Here is a 19,901-nt window from a genome sequence, read left to right as displayed (position 1 = left end):
TCGCTGCGGCGCGGGCCAGAGTCCCTGGCCACTTGCCCGGCCCTCACACCCCGGGCCGCGCTGCCTGCCCGCTCGCTCTCACTGTCCCCAGGGGCTGGTTGCGCGCGCAGCTCAGCGCCCCCTCTCACTCGCTCTCCATTCTCTCCCCCCTCCACCCCGCCAGCTCTCGCGTTGGCTGCCGGGATCGCTGGCCGCTTTGGTTAATGTCCGCCATGTTTGCCATGGCGCAGGGAGCGGATCGAGCGAGCCCGGCGCGGAACTAGGGCTGCGAGGTGTGCGCGGCGAGCTGCGGGCGGCTCTGCGGGGAGCTGTGCCGGGGCGGCGGGGCCCTCCATGGTGTTGCGGGCCGGGTGCGGGAGCGGCTGGGAGGCGGCGGCGCGGCCGCAGTGAGGGGCCCCCCGCCCGCCCGGCCCCGCAGTGTTATTGTGAGGGGGAGACAATGAGCAAACTCTCCTTCCGAGCCCGGGCGCTAGACGCCGCCAAACCGCTGCCTGTCTACCGCGGCAAGGACATGCCCGATCTCAACGACTGCGTCTCTATCAACCGGGCCGTGCCGCAGATGCCCACGGGCATGGAGAAGGAGGAGGAATCGGTAAGGAACCCGCGCAGGGGGGGCACCATTGTTTATCAGACACCCCCTCCCCTCCCGGGAAATAGGCCATTGGTATTCACCAGGCGCGCTACGCACTCTCCACGCCGCAGCCGTGCATGTTCCTTATGGGTCCTGCGCAAGTAGCGCAGTGTAAACGCTCCTCCGACGCCGTAAGCGGGCCCTGCTCCGCCATCTTCTTTGCGTCCCGAGTCGCGAGTGTTTTGATTAGCCGGGGGAGATTCTTACGCTAGCGTAAGTGAGAAGTAGGCGCAAGAGGCATCCTTGAATGGGGGAGTGTGCGCGCCGGCCGCTCTTGGCGTAGCGTGCCTGTGCTGCTGCCCTGTTCAGTGTTGTGTACGTGGGACTCCAAGGCAGCAGGAGAGTGGAGGGGGCAGTGTGCGCTGTGCTCTTTCCATGCCACCAGGAAGGCTTTGCATTGTAAAATAGGAACGTCCTGCTTTTATACTGTCCTACCGTGTGTGTGTGCGCGCGCGCGCGCGCGCGCGGGTAATGGGACTGACACTAAACGAGAGTGCAGTAGGATGGGGGGAGACCCCCATTTCCCCATTAACAGCTGAAATATAAAGACAGACTGCCCTTATGTTCTGAGATTGGTCGTTAACTGTTGCATCCGATGTAGGGAGCATGCATGCCATGTAGTATCTTAGCTGTCCATTGCTGCGGTGCTGTAACTGAAGATACACTGCTGTGTGCATCACATTGGAAAGCTTTTGTGCATTGTAGTTCAAGATTTTTAAATAACGTGCTGGGAGCTACGTTATCTGTTCATTGCTGAAACTGGAGTGATATTGTAGCCTGCAAATATATATACACACTCTGGTGCAGGCTGCATTATTGCACTCTTGAGGAAGGGCTTTGTAAATTGCACGTTACAAGTAGAATACCAACTGTCTGCTGTTGCAGATCGTATAGTTGGAAATATAACTGCTATAAGAATGCTTTGTACTTGAATGTTCAAGAAACACAGTAACTGGGAGTTAGTGTTGTTTAGTTGTGCATGTAAAATACCTGCTATTTTTGCATAGCTGTAGCTGGATCTATAACTAGACCTAGATTTTGCAATGTACACCATGCTGTTTAGTGTTAAGATGATTTTAAGTAAGCTAGTCAGTGTTAGGAAACACATATTGCCTGTTGAATGCTTGCTGTCCATTTCTGCAGTGCTGTAGGTAGGAATACATTATTGTCCGTATCTTTACTAGCAGGTAATTTTAAGATGAGTCTTGTGAGCATTAGGACAGTACTGTGAATACTTGCTGTCTGTGATTGCAGTGCTGCTTGTCTGAACTTGTCATTGTCCTTCTTAAAGACTGACACTTGCACTGTTAGATTTGCATCCTGCTCACTGCAGGCACACAGGATGTCCCCTCGTGTGGCTTACTTGTATGCAGAGTTGAGAGTAAATGCACCCATAAGAATTTCTTCAATGAATCTCTGTCTCCGCCTCATAGCCAGCTCACTATGTGGATTGGCTTTTCAGAGGTTCTGGCTGTCAGAAGACGGCTCAAACTCTCTCTGATTGGCTTTCTCATTTAACTATTAATATTGAAAGAAATGTTTTGTGTCTTCCATTGGTTACTCATGGTTCTGACCTGATTGGATTTCTCTTGTATTACAAATTATAATGTATGGTGCTCAATACTTACGATGCTCTCCTGTATTTTGATCTTAGAGCCCTGGAATGTGTGTGTGTAATTTTAAACAGAAATATAATATTAATGTTAACAAAGCAAACTTGGAGGTGATAATCTTTCTTTTTCTTGTAGTAAAATGTAATTTAAAAGACCCATTAGTAGACTGTGTGACGAATTGATTGATTGTGGAGTATGGGAATTCTTAAAATGGCAAACATGACTCCTGATTTATATTTAAAAAAAATGTGGCAGTCTGTTTTAAGAGTCATATTTTAAAAAAAATTCTAACTTTCAGAGTGTGACTTGTTAAATTATACTTTAAGTAAGTAAAAGTCAGATACACATTTTCTGAGTTCTATAGTCTATGTTGGAGGGGAAAAGAAATAAATTGCGTGTGTTCCAGTTAAATCTGTGGGGGGGAGGGATTGGGCTAATTTATGCGTTGTAAAATCTCTTTTTATGTATAAATGATCTATTAAATAATGGTCTACTAAAATAATACAATCTATATTTTATTAACAAAATTTGTGTCCCCACTGCACTAAAAACGTTGTTGTGGCTGGATTTGGTATACTTTTCAATTCTAAGGTCATTCCATACGGAGATTGCTATGGCTTAATATATAAGCATAAAATGCTAGCCACTTCAAACATCATTTCTGGTTGAGTTCCAAGGTCTAATGTTAAATTAAGATTATTGTTGTCACTACATTTGCAACACTTTTTACTGGAGAGAGAGAGAGATCTACTTTATGCAGATTTTTTTTTTTGACTTGACAGTTAAGCGTGTTAGTCACTCTATGTTTAATTACTTAGAGATTATAGAGAGACCGGGTGAGTGATATCCAATATCTTTTATTGGACCAATTTTTGTTGGTGAGAGAGACAAATTTTCCAGCTACACAGAGTTCTTCAGGTTTGGGAAAGGTACTAAGCTACCCCTACAAAGAAATACACTGAAAAGAGCTAGAATAGGACAGCTTGATAATTAAATTCACTGTACAAGCAAGCAAACTGAGATGTTTCTCTGGCCCCATTCCTGCATGTGAACCCCATCCCTTGTATGAAGCCTCGGTGAAGTTAGTGGGTCCCATGTGCGTTCAGGGGTCCTCTTGTGTGCAATAAGTTGTGTGGTTTTGGCTCATAAGAAGCTGCTGAACTTCTCTGAACCTTAATTTGCACCCAAAATACATTGTTTCGTAGCATCTCCATTGTTTTATACTGCTATCATCATAACAAAAGCTGAAGTTCAAATTAAACTGTTAACCTGTGATAAATAAAGGTTTGTGGGTATTTTTCTACATAAATTCTCTGTGTGTGTGTTTTATTCTGATAATTTTGAAGTATTAGGTTCTTCTCACATAACAAATGTATTGTGACTAGAATGGAAGGTTTAAATTTTTATTAAAATTTTACCATTGATTTCTACTCTCCTACATTATATTATAATGTCATACTACTACACTTGTCCAGATTATGCCATTTACATTGAAAAATACTTAACACCAAAAGCAATCCCATTGAATTCAGTGGGAAAAATTTGTACAGTAAGGTACTGCTCAATGTGAGTAAGGGTATCACAATCTGACCTTTAATATTACCATTTTACCAGTGAATCTTCAAATAAATTCTGGAAATATTTTGCCATTTTCAGTATTTTACTAATAGGCTTGTACCCTTGCTGATAAGGCATTATACAGACTGGGGGCACAATGTTATGTTTCCATGTATCTGTAATTTTCATGGGAGTTTTGTGTGTGCAGGGAGTGTAGGATTGTACTTCAAGATCTGAATCTACTTATGTTCACAGTTTTAATCCTGAATTGAGCTATTGGTCCACATCCTGCTCTCAGTTAAAATTACGTAAATCTGGAGAAATTTTTCTGATTTAAATGGAACGAATCTGGATTTATTATGTCATAAGTGACAAGACAGCGTGTCTCTTTTTTGTGTATGTTTAGTATTAGAAGGTGCGGAGAAGGGGAGCATTGTCAAATTCCTCAGATACTATATTGAAAAATCTACTTAATAATCTTAATTCAGAAAACAGTACAGTACACTAGTACTATCTGTATTTCCTAGCACTTAACTACCAAATCTGAATTAAAATACATCTTTACCCTGATATAACATGACCCGATATAACACAAATTTGGATATAATGCAGTAAAGCAGCGCTTGGGGAGGGGGGGCGAGAATGCGCATTCTGGCGGATCAAACCAAGTTTGGTGTAACGTGGTTTCACCTATAATGCACTAAGATTTTTTGGCTCCCGAGGACAGCGTTATATCGAGGTAGCAGTGTACATATTATTGGAGGCTATTATGTTGCACCTTTTAGGTAAATTAATTTTTAATAACAAGATGAGCCAAAATCAAGTGTAATTGAAGGCTTTAAGAGGTGAATTTGACTTCCTTTGTGTAGTTACAGACACAAGTACATCACAGTAATTGATAGTTGTGACTGGGAAATTGAAGTGCTATTGGAGATTTAACTCAGAAATTTAGATTTGAGCATTCGTTCATTTATAACTAGGCATGACTTCATATTTAAAGTCAAAGGTTATACAGAGTAGAAACCCAAGAGTAGCAAGGTAAGGCTATTGTCAGATGATGCTAAAATGCATGATATTTTTAATATATACCTGGGGGAAAATCTTAAAAATGAAATGTACCCATTTCAGTTTTAAGTCTTTGACTCAGTCATTTGAGGATACTTCTTTCAGTGCTCATTTAAACCATCATGTAATTTTGAGTGTTGGCAGAGAAGATTGAATTCCCTTGGTCTCTGTCTTATGTCTTTCTTTCTCCATTCTCTACTTCCATTGCAATGTTGGAAACCTGATTTCAGTTCATCTTACTTCCTAGCTGCCTGGAGCTGGTCGTACTTCCAAAGCAGCACACTAGTTCCCCGACGAGGCAATTGGTCTAGAGCAGTGGTTTTCAAACTTTTTTTCTGGGGATCCAGTTGAAGAAAATTGTTGATGCTCGTGACCCAGTGCAGCTGGGGATGATGAGTTTGGGGTGTGGAAGGGGCTCAGAGCTGGGGCAGAGGGCTGAGGTGTGGGGGTGAGCACTAGAGTTGTGCTGGGAATGAGGGGCTCTGGGTTTGGGGAGGGAAGTGATTGAGGTGTGGGGGGGTCAGGGATGGGAGTGCAGTCTCTGGGGTGGGGCTGGGGATGAGGGGTATGGGCAGCAGGAGGGGATCTGGGTTTTGGAGGGGGGGCTCAGGGCTGGGGCAGAGGTTTGGGGTGCAGGGTTGGGTACGGACTTACCTCCAGTGGCTCCCGGTCAGCGACGCAGCTGGGGTGCGGAGGAAGGCTTCCCACCTGTCCTGGCATTGCAGACCATGCTGCACTTGAAGGGGCCAGCAGCAGGTCCGTCTCCTAGGCAGAGGTGCACAAATGGCTCTGCACAGCTCTCGCCTCCAAGCACTGCCCCCTCCCTCCGGCTCCCCTTGGCCAATTCCTGGCCAATGGGAGTGCAGAGCTGGTGATCATGGTGGGGGCAGTGCATGGTGCCCTGTGGTCCTCTGCCTAGATTCCGGACCCACTGCTGGTTGCTTCCGGGGCACAGAACAGTGTTGGAACAAGTAGGCACTAACGTCCCGGTTGGTGGTGCTGACCACAGTGACCTAGTGCCTTACATGCCATGACCCACTACTGGGTCATGACCCGAACTTTGAAAAATGCTGGTCTAGAGTGCTTTCATTTTGCACAAATTACACTCCTTTCTTAATTCTGAACTTCTTTGTTATTATAAGCAACAGTGAAGACTACTATAACCAAAGAAGATGTAGAAAAATATTTTTCCTCTTGTTTCTTTGGTATTTGACAGTATTCCCTGTATAGACATTTCCACTTGTGTCTCCATCTTTTTATTTATTTATATAATTAGATCCCTATCCTAGACACACATTGCTCAGGCATAAGGGTCCATCTGAGGTAGAGTTCCACTGAAGTGAGTGAGTGTTCTCTGTAGATTCAGTTGCAGGATCAGAGCCAATAGTATTTTTTCCTCTTTTGTTTGTGTGGGTTTTTCATACGGTGGTGGTGAAAGCATATAACCACCAGCATTGGTGGTTTAAAGTCAGCATTAAACTAATTTTTTAACTCATGTTTTGAAATTGACGAGATTTCCATTTGACAGCAGTGCTTTAATAAATGTTATTGACAGGTTCTAAAGATAGTTGTACCTGTTACTTTTGGGAATGTTTCCCAGACTTTTGAAAACTGAATCCCTCATCAGGAAAATGAAAACAGTCATGCCCACCTCCCTTTAACACCTGCATATGTTGTTAAAGTCCTTGTCGTCAGCTTAATTTATACATAATACTTGCTCTTCACAACCCTTCACCCCACTTTGGGAAATAGTAGTGTTAAAGTAGTATCCTATTATGGAGATTATTTTCGTATGTGCTTTGATCAGTGAAATAGTCAACAATACTGATACTTAAAGTATCCTCACTGGCACCTCAGAGCTAATTTTCAGGCTCTCTACAAATTCAGCAAATATTTCTGCCTCTTGTATGCTCACTTTTCATTTTGAAGTTTGTTTAGGTTTTTTGTACCCATAACAGGTATAGGGCCTTCCCCCCCACTTTGTACAGTAAAGCTGAGACTCTGGAGGTACAGCTCCCCCAGGTGTCCTTTTGTGCATTTCCAGGAGTGCATGTTCCACATTTAGGGAGACGCTGCTTTATGTGATGCAAGGGTCGTGACCACAACACGAGGCTTTCAAGGCTGAGATTCTGTCTTTACACTGTGGAAAAACTAGGTGAATGTTTATATTATATTTTGGTAAATGCCTTCAAAACATGAGCATCATGTGTGAATAAAACTAGATTACACAACTGTATGATCACTTCATAAGGACGACCATACTGGATCAGCCCAAAGGTCCATCTATCCCAGTATCCTGTCTTCCAACAGTGACCAGTGCCAGGTGCCCAAGAGGGAATGAACAGAACAAGTAATCATCCAGTGATCCATCCCCTGTTGCCCATTCCCAGCTTCTGGCAAACAGAGGCTAGGGACACCATCCTGGCTAATAGCTATTGGTGAATCTATCCTCCATGAACTTATCTAGTTCTTTTTTGAACTCTGTTATAGTCTAGGCCTTCACAACATCTTCGGACAAGGAGTTCCACAGGTTGACTGCGTTGTGTGAAAAAATACTTCCTTTGGTTGTTTGTTTTAAACCTGCTGCCTGTTAATTTCATTTGATGACCCCTAGTTTCCGTGTTGTTAGAAGGAGTAAATAACATTTCCTTTTTTACTTTCTTCACACCAGTCGTGATTTTATAGACCTCTATCATATCCACCCTCTTAGTCATCTCTTTGTTTACGACGCCAAGTTCCATATTTGTTTGGGACTGTGTTGACTTGTATGATTTGAGGCAAGTCACTTAATGCCTCTCTTCCTCCATTTCTGGATTTGTAAAATGAGGATGCTGATACTTAACAGCTGTGTTGTGAGGCTTAATTAATGTTTGGAAAACACTTCGATATTGTTGTATGAAAGTTGCTAAGTAAGTGTAAATTATTCAATGTCTTTATAACAAAACTATATCTTATCAAGAGTTGCTTCTTGTATACAAGAGTTGGTACTCATACTTGAACGTAATGTGTATGTACTTTTTTGTCTATATGAAATTATGGTATCCTAACCATATATAGGATCTCTTCCTCCCCTCCCCGCCCCTTGCCCTTTCAATACTGAACTTAAGGAAACAATTCATAGTTGTTTGGCTTATATCGTGTTCAGTCTTCTGGATTTTAATAAGGAATGCGGTATATTTAGAGACTTTTTAAATGTGGTAGAAGCTGAAGAAAACGTCTCTACATAGTTTATTGTTGGCAGTCCGCTTTCTAGATGTTTGTTATTTATGTATGTGTTAGTTAGGGATAAGACCAACTTTCTGTTCTAAAGCTCTGAAAATCTGTGTGGTTGCTTGGTTTGACTTGAAATTTGGTGTTCCAGATGAGGGTGCAGAGTTCTGTTAGTGATCCAAATTTTGGATCATTTGACCAAGTGGTTCCCAAGATAGGGCACCTGCTCAGAGCTGGAGGGCAAACCAAGGCTCATATCATTGCACCAGGGTCTCAAATGCTCGTGTTACCCCAACAGAGTGCACAGTACCCTCAAGTCCTTGGGGGGGAAATCAGTTTAAAACGTTATTTAAAAAAAAAAATCTGCTTCAGTGAGATGCGCTAAGCTCATATGCCTGTTAGCATGCCTGATAGATTATTCTGAGTACAAGTCCACCTCGATATAACGCTGTCCTCGGGAGCCAAAAAATCTTACCATGTTATAGGTGAAACCGTGTTATATCGAACTTGCTTTGATCCGCTGGAGCGTGCGGTCGTTCCCCCCCCTCTCCCCCCGAGCCGCTGCTTTAGTGCGTTATATCCAAATTTGTGTGTTATCGGGTTGCATTATATCGAGGTAGAGGTGTATATGCAGCGAGAGAGGCTAACTTCTCTGGAGAACTACTGCTGCATTACAGGACTGGTGTGGCTCTGAGGGCATGTAATGGTCTTAGAATCTGCGCACTAGCCCAGGCACCGTGAATTCAAATTCAGTGTAGGGCAGAAATCTGAGGTAAATATTTGGATGCTGCTGCAACTATTTTTTGAGAAGAAAATAAGTTACATAAACAAATACAGGGAGGGGAAGGTATTGGGGTAGAAGACTAGTTGGAACCATGGGAGTAGAGGAAGCGTGGTTGGAGGATTACGCGAGTGGGAGGGGACGGGCGGGACACTGGGAAGGGAGACATGAGGGTTAGTGGCGGGGGGGTTGCAGAAGAATGCTGCAGGGGTGCTTGTCAGCCTCACATTCATATCCCATGTGTGTACAATGATCTGGGGAGCCACAGCCAATCTACAAGGGTATAGCCTCCCTTCCTTGCCCCCCTCAGGAGAGCCTCAAGAGAGCCATATGTGAGCCTGGAAGCTGTTTGCCTATCTGGGGCTATGTGAGTCCCACATCTTAACCCCTGGGGTTGTCTGGGGGCATGTTTATCCTACAAATTTTGTCAGCATAAAGCTGTCACAGGTAGAATATCGCTTGTGTGTATGCATACTTGACTCCTTACTTCAGTGCTGTGCGTACTCACTAGGGGCACTGGTTGCGATGCACAACATGCAACTGCCTGTCCAGTTCACTGTCATTTAGGAAGTTTTGGCAATGTGTGGTGAGGCAGAAACAAGTCATGCAGAGGTGACTGAGACTGTGACTGTGAGGTCAAGTTCCCATTGTGCAGCTTTCTGCACCACATAATGCCACCTCTATCCAAAATTTTTGCACCTACTTTGAAATTCCCACAAACCTGAGTGGAACTTGTTGCTGTTTGCCATCTCTGGCAGAAGCATGGAGCCTGCACAGCTCTGCACTATTGTCATGAGCATTGCACGGGATGCACAATTCACTGGTTTTTACAGAGCCCCACGGAACATGATAGCTTTCTTTGCTATGGTAATAAGCCTTGTATGGGGGGAAGTGTTAGTTATGGTGTAGCTTGACTTTAATAAGACTTTAGATACTGTCTTATATGACCATTTCTTAAACAAACTAGGAAAATACAACCTAGATACAGCTATTATGAGATGAATGCATAACTGTTTGGAAAATCATTCACAGAGAATAGTTATCCATGGTTCACAGTCATGCTAGAAGAGCATATCTCATGGGGTCCCACAGGAATCAGTTCTGGGTTCAGTTCCATGCAATATCTTCATCAGTGATTTAGATAATGGCATAGAGAGAACATTTACAAAGTTTGTGAATGATACCAAACTGGAAGGGGTTGCAAGTTCTTTGGAGGATAGGATTAAAATTCAAAATGATCTGGACAAACTGGAGAAATGGTCTGAAGTAAATAGGATGAAATTCAATAAGGACAAATGCAAAGTACTCCACTTAGGAAGGAACTATCAGTTACATACTGAAATGACTGCCTAGGAAAGAGTACTGCAGAAAGGGATCTGGGGGTCATAGTGGATCACAAACTAAATACGAGTCAATGGTGTAACACTGTTGCAAAAAAAAACCCAAATCCTTCTGGGTTGTATTAGTAGGAGTGCTGTAAGCAAGACATGAGAAATCATTCTTCCGCTCTGTTCTGCGCTGATTAAGCCTCAACTGGAGTACTGTGTCCAGTTCTGGGTGCCATATTTCAGGAAAGATGTTGGCAAATTGGAGAAAGATCAGAGAAGAGCAACAAAAGGATTAAAGGTCGAGAATGTATAACCCATGAGGGAAGATTGAAAAAATTGGGTTTCTTTACCTTGAAGAAGACTGAGAGCAGACATAATGACAGTTTTCAAGTACGTGAAAGGTGGTTACAAGGAGAAGGTAGAAAAGCTGCTGTTCTTAACCTCTGAGGATAGGACAAGAAGCAGTGAACTTAAATTGAACTCAGAGCAGTTTAGGTTGGACATTAGGAAAAGCTTCCTAACTGTCAGGGTGATTAAGCACTGAAATAAAATTGCCTAAGGACATTGTGGAATCTCCATCACTGGCTATTTTTAAGAGCATGTTAGACAAACACCTGTCAGGGTTGGTCTAGATCATATTTAGTGCTGCCCTGAGTACAGGAAACTGGATTAGATGATCTTTTGACATCCAGTCCTACGATTCTGTGGTTGGGTGACTATTTCCTGGAGGTCAAATTGCTGTGAGTCAGAGTGAGAACCAAGTCAAGGTGGTGGTGGTTGTTGTTGGCATTCATGAAGCAGATGCCGATGTGGAGCACCACTTCTGGGCCTGAGAAACAAGCCACTGATTGGTTGGATTGCATTTTAATACAGGCATGGGAGGATGAGCAGTGTCTGCAGAACGTTCAGATGTTCAAGGCCTCATTCCTGTATCTGTGTTCCATGCTTGCCTCAGCCTTCCAGCACAGGAACACCAAACTGAGAGTCACACTTATAGTGGAGAAGCGAGTGGTGATCACACTACAGACGCTTCTAATACCAGATTGCTGCTGATCAGTGGGAAATCATTTTACAGTTGTCATGGAAGCATGTAAGACCATTAATTGTCTCCTCTTATTCAGAACTGTGACTCTTGGCAGTTTTCAAGATACAATGGATATATTTGCATCAGTGGAGTTCCTGAACTGTGATGGAGCAAGAGATGGCAAGCATGTACGTGTTTTGGCACTAAACCACTCTGTCAGAGAATACATCAACAGAAAGGGCTATTTTTCTATGGTTATGCAAGCACTGGTGGATTACTGGGGACATTTCACCATCATCTGTCAGGGAAGATGCATGACACTTGCATCTTTAAGAGCACAGGACTATTCAGAAAGATAGAAATAGGGACTTTTTTTCCTGACCGACAGATTACCATTGATATTGTTGAAATGCCGATAGTGATTGTGGGAGACCCAGCCTGCCCCTTACTTCCCTGGCTTGTGAAGCTAAACACGGGTCACCTTGGCAGCACCAAGGAAAGATTCAGCTACCGGCTCAGCAGGTGCAGAATGACAATTGAATGTACTTTTGGTAGATTGAAGGGGCACTGGCGTTGTTTACTCACCAGACTGGATCTCAGTGGGAAAAATATGCTGAATGGTTTTAGTGATTGATGTGTCCTACATAAGATCTGTGAAGCAAAGGAGGGAAAATTGCTGCCATGATTGAGGGCAGAGGTGTAGCAGCTGTCTTTTCAGTTTGAACAGCCACATATAAGGGCTATCAGAGGAGCTCAGTGCGATGCTATATGGTTCAGGGAGGCTTTGAAAGAGCACTTTAACAGCAAGCCACGGTAATGCGTTGTGGCATACTGTACCCTGGCCCTACAGTTTGGGGGCTGTTAGGAATTGTGTGCACATCTATGAATATAACACTGACAGTGCATCTATTAATTTTATAGCCCTTGCTGTAAATCTTCGCTTATTACACTGTTAGTCAATGATCCTAAGAGTTGTGTCAAAGTGTACACTAACAAGTAAGTGGGTGCGTATCAGCAGACATTCTGCAGTATATGTTGAGAACTAATAAAGATTAATTATCTTCCAAACAATAGAGTTTGAGTAACAAAAACACTTCAAAAGATTCTGTGCAAATTAAAAGCAAATACATGAAAACCTTAACATATTTATGAAATGGAGCTTAAAGAGCATTCATTTCCATTTTAGCTGCACATACAGTGACCTGTGTTGATGTACGTGAAGCTGTGGTTTTCCTTAATGTTCCCTGAGGTGGAGTAGTAGCGGCAGAGATGTGGCCACTGATGCCATGTGGAATGTTGAGGGGCTTATGTAGGGAGGTGCTATACTGGAGTTCTCCATGAACTGCAAGATAGGCGAGCTGAGGATTGTGAACTTGTAGGTCCACAGGAGCCTACAGCATATGTGTTTTGCTGCTGGAGAAGCCCCATTATATCCTGGTGCATCTCCCTCTTTGTCTGCTTTTTCCTTTTCCATACAGTCTGCAGTATTCATCCTCCAAGCCCTCTGATTCAGCAGTGTCTTGCAGGACCTCACCGAATATATCATCTGGAGTTCTTTTCTTCCACCACCTCATCTGACTAAGGTGTTCTGTGAGTGTGGAGAGGGAACTCCTCAAGGCAGCAATGGCAGTAGCTACAGATAAAACAGAGGTTACAGTGTCAGTATAGTCACAGTGGAAAGCAAAAATAAAGATTCAGAACTGCCTTTCCTTAGAAGTTCATAGAATATCAGGGTTGGAAGGGACTTCCAGGAGGTCATCTAATCCAACCCCTTGTTCAAAGCAGGACCAATCCCCAGACAGATTTTTTGTCCCAGATCCCTAAATAGCCCCCTCAAGGATTGAATTGACAACCCTCGGTTTAGCAGGCCAATGCTCAAACCACTGAGCTATCCCCTAAAGTTTTAAACAAGACAGATTTATTGACTCTCCTACTTCGGAGGCACGGTGCCATTCATAGCTCCAGCCAGGTGGTATGGCCCACCAGGGGTGAGGGAAATGAGGAGGGAATTGCTTAGTTGCATGAAGCCATGAGTACAGGGCAGTGGCACTGAATACAGGCACAATTTTCTACAGGCAGCGGTGACATCTTATTTATGAGGCTAACAAAGCCATAGAGAACACAGCAGCTGTTGGAGTCCCAAAGCTTTCCGGGCATGTAAATCCGGAAAATAAATGGTTAAGATACATGTTACTCCCTGTGTGGGATGTGGGGGTGAGCCAGAGTGGGTAGGGGAGTGGATAGACTGGGTAAACCTGGCTGAAGCAGCAGCAGCAGCAGCATTCCCAGCTGGAGGCGGGAGTGAGGGCCTAGCTCAGTGAACAGCTAGGGCTACATAACCAAGGTATCGTGCAACCTAGTAAGCTGCTGCCTGTGGTATGTGAACACAGCAGCATAGGGTAGGAGACAGCAAGGACTAACTTCTTACCATAGAGAAGCACTAAATGTGCCAACTAATGGCTTAATGGAAAGGGGAGGGAGAGCTGGAAATGTTGTCAGGAGGGGCTTTGTGCTGTAGGGGGGTAGAGAGGATAGTGATACAGCAATCTTCTCTTATACGATTAAAGTTACTGTAACATCCATCTAATAAAACTACCATCATTTCGGGACATACACCGTGGGTGAGATTTCTCTCACTGGCAGTGTTAGCAGCTACCCATTTCAAAGCATGACTGTTATCCACATACTGCTATAACAAAATGTATTGGTGGGGTAGGAGCACTGAGGAATCATATAGAAGCCGGGAAAGACCACTGGTCTGGGACTGTTCTTAGGTCTGCCATGGCCTGCTGGTTGACCCTAGGCAAGTCATTTCACTTCTCAGTGCCTCAGTTTTTCATCTCTAAAATGGGGACAGTGATGTAAAATTCATTTGAAATTTACTGATCTTAAAAAAAAAACAAAAAACAAAAAAAAAAAACCTAGCTTTCTTGATTATTGCTGCGAACCTAGGTAAGAACTACAACTGCCTGAATGACCATTAATTCCTACACACAAACATTTCTGTTTAAAAAAGCTAGGAAATTAAATGCCAAAAAAAAAATTAGTTAAAGCAGAGTTAAGATTGCACTGTGATAGTTTGTACTTTTGAAAACCAGGAAATACAGAGTTAATATAAACATCCATGAAGTCTTAATTCTACCCTCTTTGAGCGATGCTCCACGGTGCCCATCACACACACACTCACACTCTCCCTTTTCACTGTAATGGACAAGTGCTACCTGCACTTGCCCTACTCTCAAACAGTGAAGCAGCTCCCCCAACCGAATACCATAGTTGTAAAATTTAACAGCCACTTCATACCCTTGTACAACCCCTGAACATGCACACAGAATACTGTCTAAATCTATACTTCCCCTACCCGTTATTAAATTTACAGATTGTTCTCATATCCCTCCACAATACTGACAATAGCTATGGCAAAAGGACCCCAGTGCCCTCCTCCTAACATGATTTACACAATTTTGTATTGAAATGATGCAGGCTGGAACCTCCAGATACTGCTGCACTTCTTTCCTTCATGAGACAAGGCAGGTGAGGTAATATCTTTATCTTTCTTTGCTAATAGGCATGATGGGGACTCAGACCCAGATCACGTTATACAGATGTTCCCCGGGTTACGCAAGCCCGCACTTACGGAAAAAGTTCTGTAAGCGTTTTTTTCCGCGTGTAATTGTTGGGCATATATCCTTGACTTACCTAAAATTTGACTTATGCAAGGTGTTCTGGAACGGAAGGCTTGTGTAAGTGGGGGACCATCTGTATGATAACCACAGCTCTTCTAAGCTGCTCTTATGTATTCCTCGACCATTCAGTACATCTACGCCTAACACAGTGAATGCAGCTGGAGTGCATGCAGATAATTCCTAATGGCTATTCCAAGTTGCAGGGGGACAGAAAATGTGTGAGCATTTATCTTAACACCGTATTTTCTAGTTTTCACAAGTTTTGAGTTTTGCACTACTTTCTGTTTTGGAAGGACGTGATCTCGCTGGGCAACCTTAACTTTATATTCACAATTTTTTTTTCCATTCAGTTTGTATATACAGTGTTCTGAAATTGCTTGTGTTGCTGAAGCTTGGCAAACACTAGCTAGCGTAACACTGCTTTGTACATTGACTTTTAAAATTTATTTGGTAATGACAGTCCTTCACAGGATTTTGAATTCCAGGTTTGTCTTTTTCTAAGAGCTTTCTCCACTCCTTCCCTGCCCCTCCATACTCTCACAAGGAGGGAGGTTTTATTTCATTGCATCTTGTTCTCCTCCCAAGCACATAACATTTATCCCCTTTTCCCAGACCTCAATCCTGTTCTCAACAACCATTCTCTTGTCTTCCAGTGGTTTCAGTCTTTCACTTGCAGAGCATCTTCACAGCAGAAGAAATGACCCTTCAGTTCACTTGTGCATTATGATTTCCTGTTGGTACTGGCATTGTAGGCTTAAATAGATAGAATCACACAAACCTAACTGCTGATATTGTCAGGAAAGTGCTGTGGAACAAGAACACAGGCTTAATTCAAGCTGAGGGTTAATTCTATGGTGAAAGTTTAACAAACTATTTGAAAATCTAATTCTCTGTGCCCAGTTTAAATCCTTACCTCAGTACACTGGAGCTTCCCAAACATGTATTAAAGCTTCCTTGTCTTTGATCTTAATGAAACCGTGGAAAGAGATTCCTCAGACAAGTTGACTTTTAAGGGGGAGAAGCGGGGATCGTACAGTGCCAAATCTTGTGCTCCTGTTGCTTCACAAAATTTAAAATGGTATTCAATGCACATATTTTAATTATTTAATTTGTAAAAACCATATTATATTGTTACTGAGGGTTGTAACCAAAAATAAGGTACTCATATTCAGCAGCATTGGTATAAAGTTGAGTACAAAGTCAGCAATTCCAGGGTAAAAATCTTGAGTTAAATTCTTCCCTCACTTACACAGGTGCAAGTCCCCTTGAAATCTGTGGGAATATGTAATGAATGCATATACACTGACAGGATGCCTAACCATGTAAAATAGAGAGACAACTTCATTATATCTGCCTTTTTCCTATATCTGCTTTTGCCAGAAGTAAGCTGACAAGAGAGCTGGCAGAGAGTGAAAGAGCTTTAGGCTTCTGGAGCATAAATAGCTCTCTGTTTTAAACTGCCTGTCTAAAATATAATAAAGGTGGATATAATAGGTCATCTGATAGAGTCATCTGCTCTTAAAGAAATCCAAAAATTGAGGAGGAAAGAGGACTATCTTCCCCAGTTAACAAAAGTTGCATCTCTGTGAGGGCAGAATTGTGCTGCTTGTGATTAAGGAACTAACTGTTCTTTTGGCTCAAATTTGGCATACTTTATACAACGTCTGGCCCATCTTTCTACTACTATAGAATTTTCCCCAGCAGTGTGTTTTCTAGTGTTCTATCACTGTTGACAATCATTAGGATTTCTACCTTGAGAGGTTATTTTCCAGTTTGCTAAATATAGTTCTTGAAAGTTTTTCATGATGAACAGCAAATTTTTCCTCCCTTAACTTTCTCATTATGCCCATCTAAAAGTTCATTTTTATGTTGGTCAAATATTAATTATGTTCTCTTGCTCCCTCCTGTTCCAGTCATGTCGTGAGCATGTATGTCCTACTCTCCATTTTTCCTTATAATTCAGTTCCTTCAGCTTCTTATCAGTTTTACTACTTCTCTTTGAAGTCCCTCCAATTTATCTTTCTGGCTGTTTGATTCCTGAAATTCAGCACACTACTCCACATTTGGTTATACCAAAGCCGCAAAGAGAGGGACTACTGTCTCTCTGCTTTGTAAATGCCTCTGTATGATGAATTTGCTGTCACATTGTTTTGCAGACTCATGTTTTTAATTTGGTGTCCATTGTTGCTAGAGCCCTACCAAATTCATGGCCACAAAAAACACGTCATGGACCATGAAATCTGGTGCTCGTCCCCTCCTCCTGGAGAAATCTGGACTTTTGTGTGCTTTTACCCTATACTATATAGATTTCATGAGAGGAGACTAGCATTTCTCAAATTGGGGGTCCTGATCCAAAAGGCAGTTGCAGGAGGGGTCACAAGGTTATTTTAGCGGGTTGCAGTATTGCTACCTTTACTTCTGTGCTGTCTTCAGAGGCGGGTGGCTGTTGGCTGGGCACCCATCTCTGAAAGTAGCACTGCTTCCAGCAGTAGCACATAAGTAAGGATAGCAGTGCCGCAACCCCCCCTACAATAACCTTGCAACCCCCTCACAACTCCTTTTTGGGTCAGGACCCCTACAATTACAACACTGTAAAATTTCAGATTTAAATAGCTGAAATCATGAAATTTGCTATTTTAAAAATCCTATGATGGTGAAATTGTCCAAAATGGACTATGACTTTAGTAGGGCCCTAATTATCACTCCTATTGCTTCTTCACATTTGCTACTGAAAAGACAGATTTTTCTTCATTCTGCTGGATTTCTGTGTTTTGGATGGTTATTCCCTAGTGGCAAATCCTCAGCTGGTGTAAATAGTCACAGCTGTGTTGAAGCTAATGGCCCTAAGGACATGTTTACACTAGCACTTTTGTTGTTATAACTTATGTCACTCAGGGGTGTAGGAAAGTACACCTCTCTTAGTGACAAAAATTATACTGACAGAAATACCTGTGTGGACAGTCTTATCGGCGGGAATGCTATTCCACCTGTATAGCTACCGCCACTTGTGGTTTAATTATGGCATTGAGAAAGCGCTCTCCCATTGGCAAAGAGTATGTTTCTTCTCTTCTGTCCCCATCTTGTCTTTTTCTCCCCTTGTCTTCCCCCCCCCACCCAAAAAAAAAAGGCAGACACAAGAGCAGAGGTGAAAGTAAGCTGGTACAGGCTGGTACGGAGGACTGGTAAGAAAAAAAGACTGACTGAGGGAGGGAGAGAGAAGCCTGTTCCTTGCATAAGAATAGTTTAAACTCAGCTGTTTGTTCCCTGATGGTTCAGCCCCCAGGGCTAGGTTTCTGGCATCCTTGTTAATTTCACTCACAGTAGCTGGGGGGAGGGGGTCGAGGGGAGGGTGTGTTTGACCGTGGCAGAGGTAGTCCTTTTCTGCCTCCGGGATGAGGGGATGTCTCCAATACTAATATACACAACAAATACAAGCATTTGGCTGCACAGCTTAAATCCAGAGCTAATAAAAGCGGGTGGAAGGGGAAAACTCACTGTCACATTGGTTTCCCGGCTCCTCTCTCCCCGCTCCTCCAGCCAGGCTGCAGACAAGGCTCTGTATCCCCCCCCTACCCCGAGCAGGGGGTCTCCTCTAGGCTCTAGCTTGCAGTAGGGACACTGGCTGAGATGCCTGCTGCTGCTGCCTGCAAAAGAACAGTTTAAACTCAGCTATTCCCTGTGCAGTTCAGTGCCCAGAGTTAGGAGCTGTTTCTGGCATCCTTGTTAATTTCACTCCCAGTTGTTGTAGGGTGTGTGTGACCATGGCAGGGGCAGTTCTTTTCTGCCCCCGGGATAAGGGGATCTCCTAAACACAATCAAAATCAGGAACCATTTCCAAGTTCAAATCTATCCCATTCCCTCCCCAGCAGAGGTTCATGGTTGTGATGTCCAAACTGCTTGCAGATCCTCTTTGAAATGTTACTGTTTAAAAAAAACAACACAAAAAACATGGAGAACATGGTGGAAAGATGTGTCATGATGATTAGGGTTTATTTTGGGCAAAGCAATTTTGCTAAAGCAACTAAAGATTCACAGGGAAAGCAAATAGCCCCCATAGACAAAACCACAAAGGGATTGGAGGGGAAAACTGAATATTCAGGGAAATTATTGTGCCTCCTTTGAAAGAAATAGTAGTTTTCATTCCAATCCACCCTCTTTATATATTGATTTAAACATCTGAAATGTCCTTAGGACATTGGGTGCAATCTCAGATCTCTTTTTGTTTTGTCCTGCCTGTGGAGTGCAGAGGCTGAAATTGACAAAATTTTCTCTAAATATCTTGTATATTTCATGAAGGTTATTCCCATTTGTCCTTCATTCACCACTGACTTCTCTCCCTCCCTCCCTTCCTGGCTGGCTGTGGTTTTTGCCTTGGTAACTTACTCCTTGGCAGACTCAGCCCAGCGGCACCTGCTGGCTCTCTGCAGGCAGCAGCCTACAGGGGCTGGTTGCTGGGGTCGCTGCTGGTTGATGGCAAGCTGCAGCTGCATTGTTTGTGACACATTTCATACACATACATACAGTCAGAGGTGAAAGTAAGCCGGTCCAGTCTAGTCCGGCATACCGGCAAGAGCCAGTACGCTGTGCTGGACCACATCGACTTCCACGGTGGAGATTGAAAGGGGTCTGGGCTGCCCGCAGCCGCGGGCAGGCCTAAGCCCTTTAAATCTCGGCTGCAGCTGAGATTTAAAATACTTGGAGCTCCCTGCTGCTGCGGGCAGCCCAGAGCCCTTTAAATCCTGGCCATGGCTCTGGCGGCCGGGCTGTGGCCAGGATTTAAAGGGCTCCGGGCTTTCTTCAGCAGCAGGAGCTCTGGGCCCTTTAAATCCCTGCCCCAGCCCAGCAAAGCTCAGGGTTCCCCCTGGCAGCCAGAGCCCTGGGCCCTTTAATTTGCCCCTAACGCCCGGGGGGCTCCCAGCCACCTCTGCAGCTGGGAGCCTCTGGCTGATTTAAAGGATCTGGGTCTCCCAGCCACAGCTGGTTCCCCAGGGCCTTTAAATCTTGAG

General features: G+C 43.7%; 1 protein-coding gene across 1 annotated transcript in view; it reads left to right on the top strand.

The window, feature by feature from the left end:
• The first annotated feature begins 345 nt into the window (after positions 1 to 345).
• Positions 346 to 19,901, top strand: part of EPC2 (enhancer of polycomb 2) — a 102,208-nt gene continuing 82,652 nt past the window's right edge. The window contains exon 1 of the mRNA XM_075070240.1: positions 346 to 592. Coding sequence (XP_074926341.1) covers positions 440 to 592 — 153 coding nt within the window. The 5' untranslated portion in view covers positions 346 to 439. The remainder of the gene's footprint in view (positions 593 to 19,901) is intronic.

The sequence above is a fragment of the Chelonoidis abingdonii genome, chromosome 10 (genome assembly GCF_003597395.2).
Source record: "Chelonoidis abingdonii isolate Lonesome George chromosome 10, CheloAbing_2.0, whole genome shotgun sequence".
Taxonomy (NCBI): Eukaryota; Metazoa; Chordata; order Testudines; family Testudinidae; genus Chelonoidis; species Chelonoidis abingdonii.
Note: the sequence above shows the minus strand (reverse complement) of the source record. Positions and strands in the feature narration are given on the sequence as shown.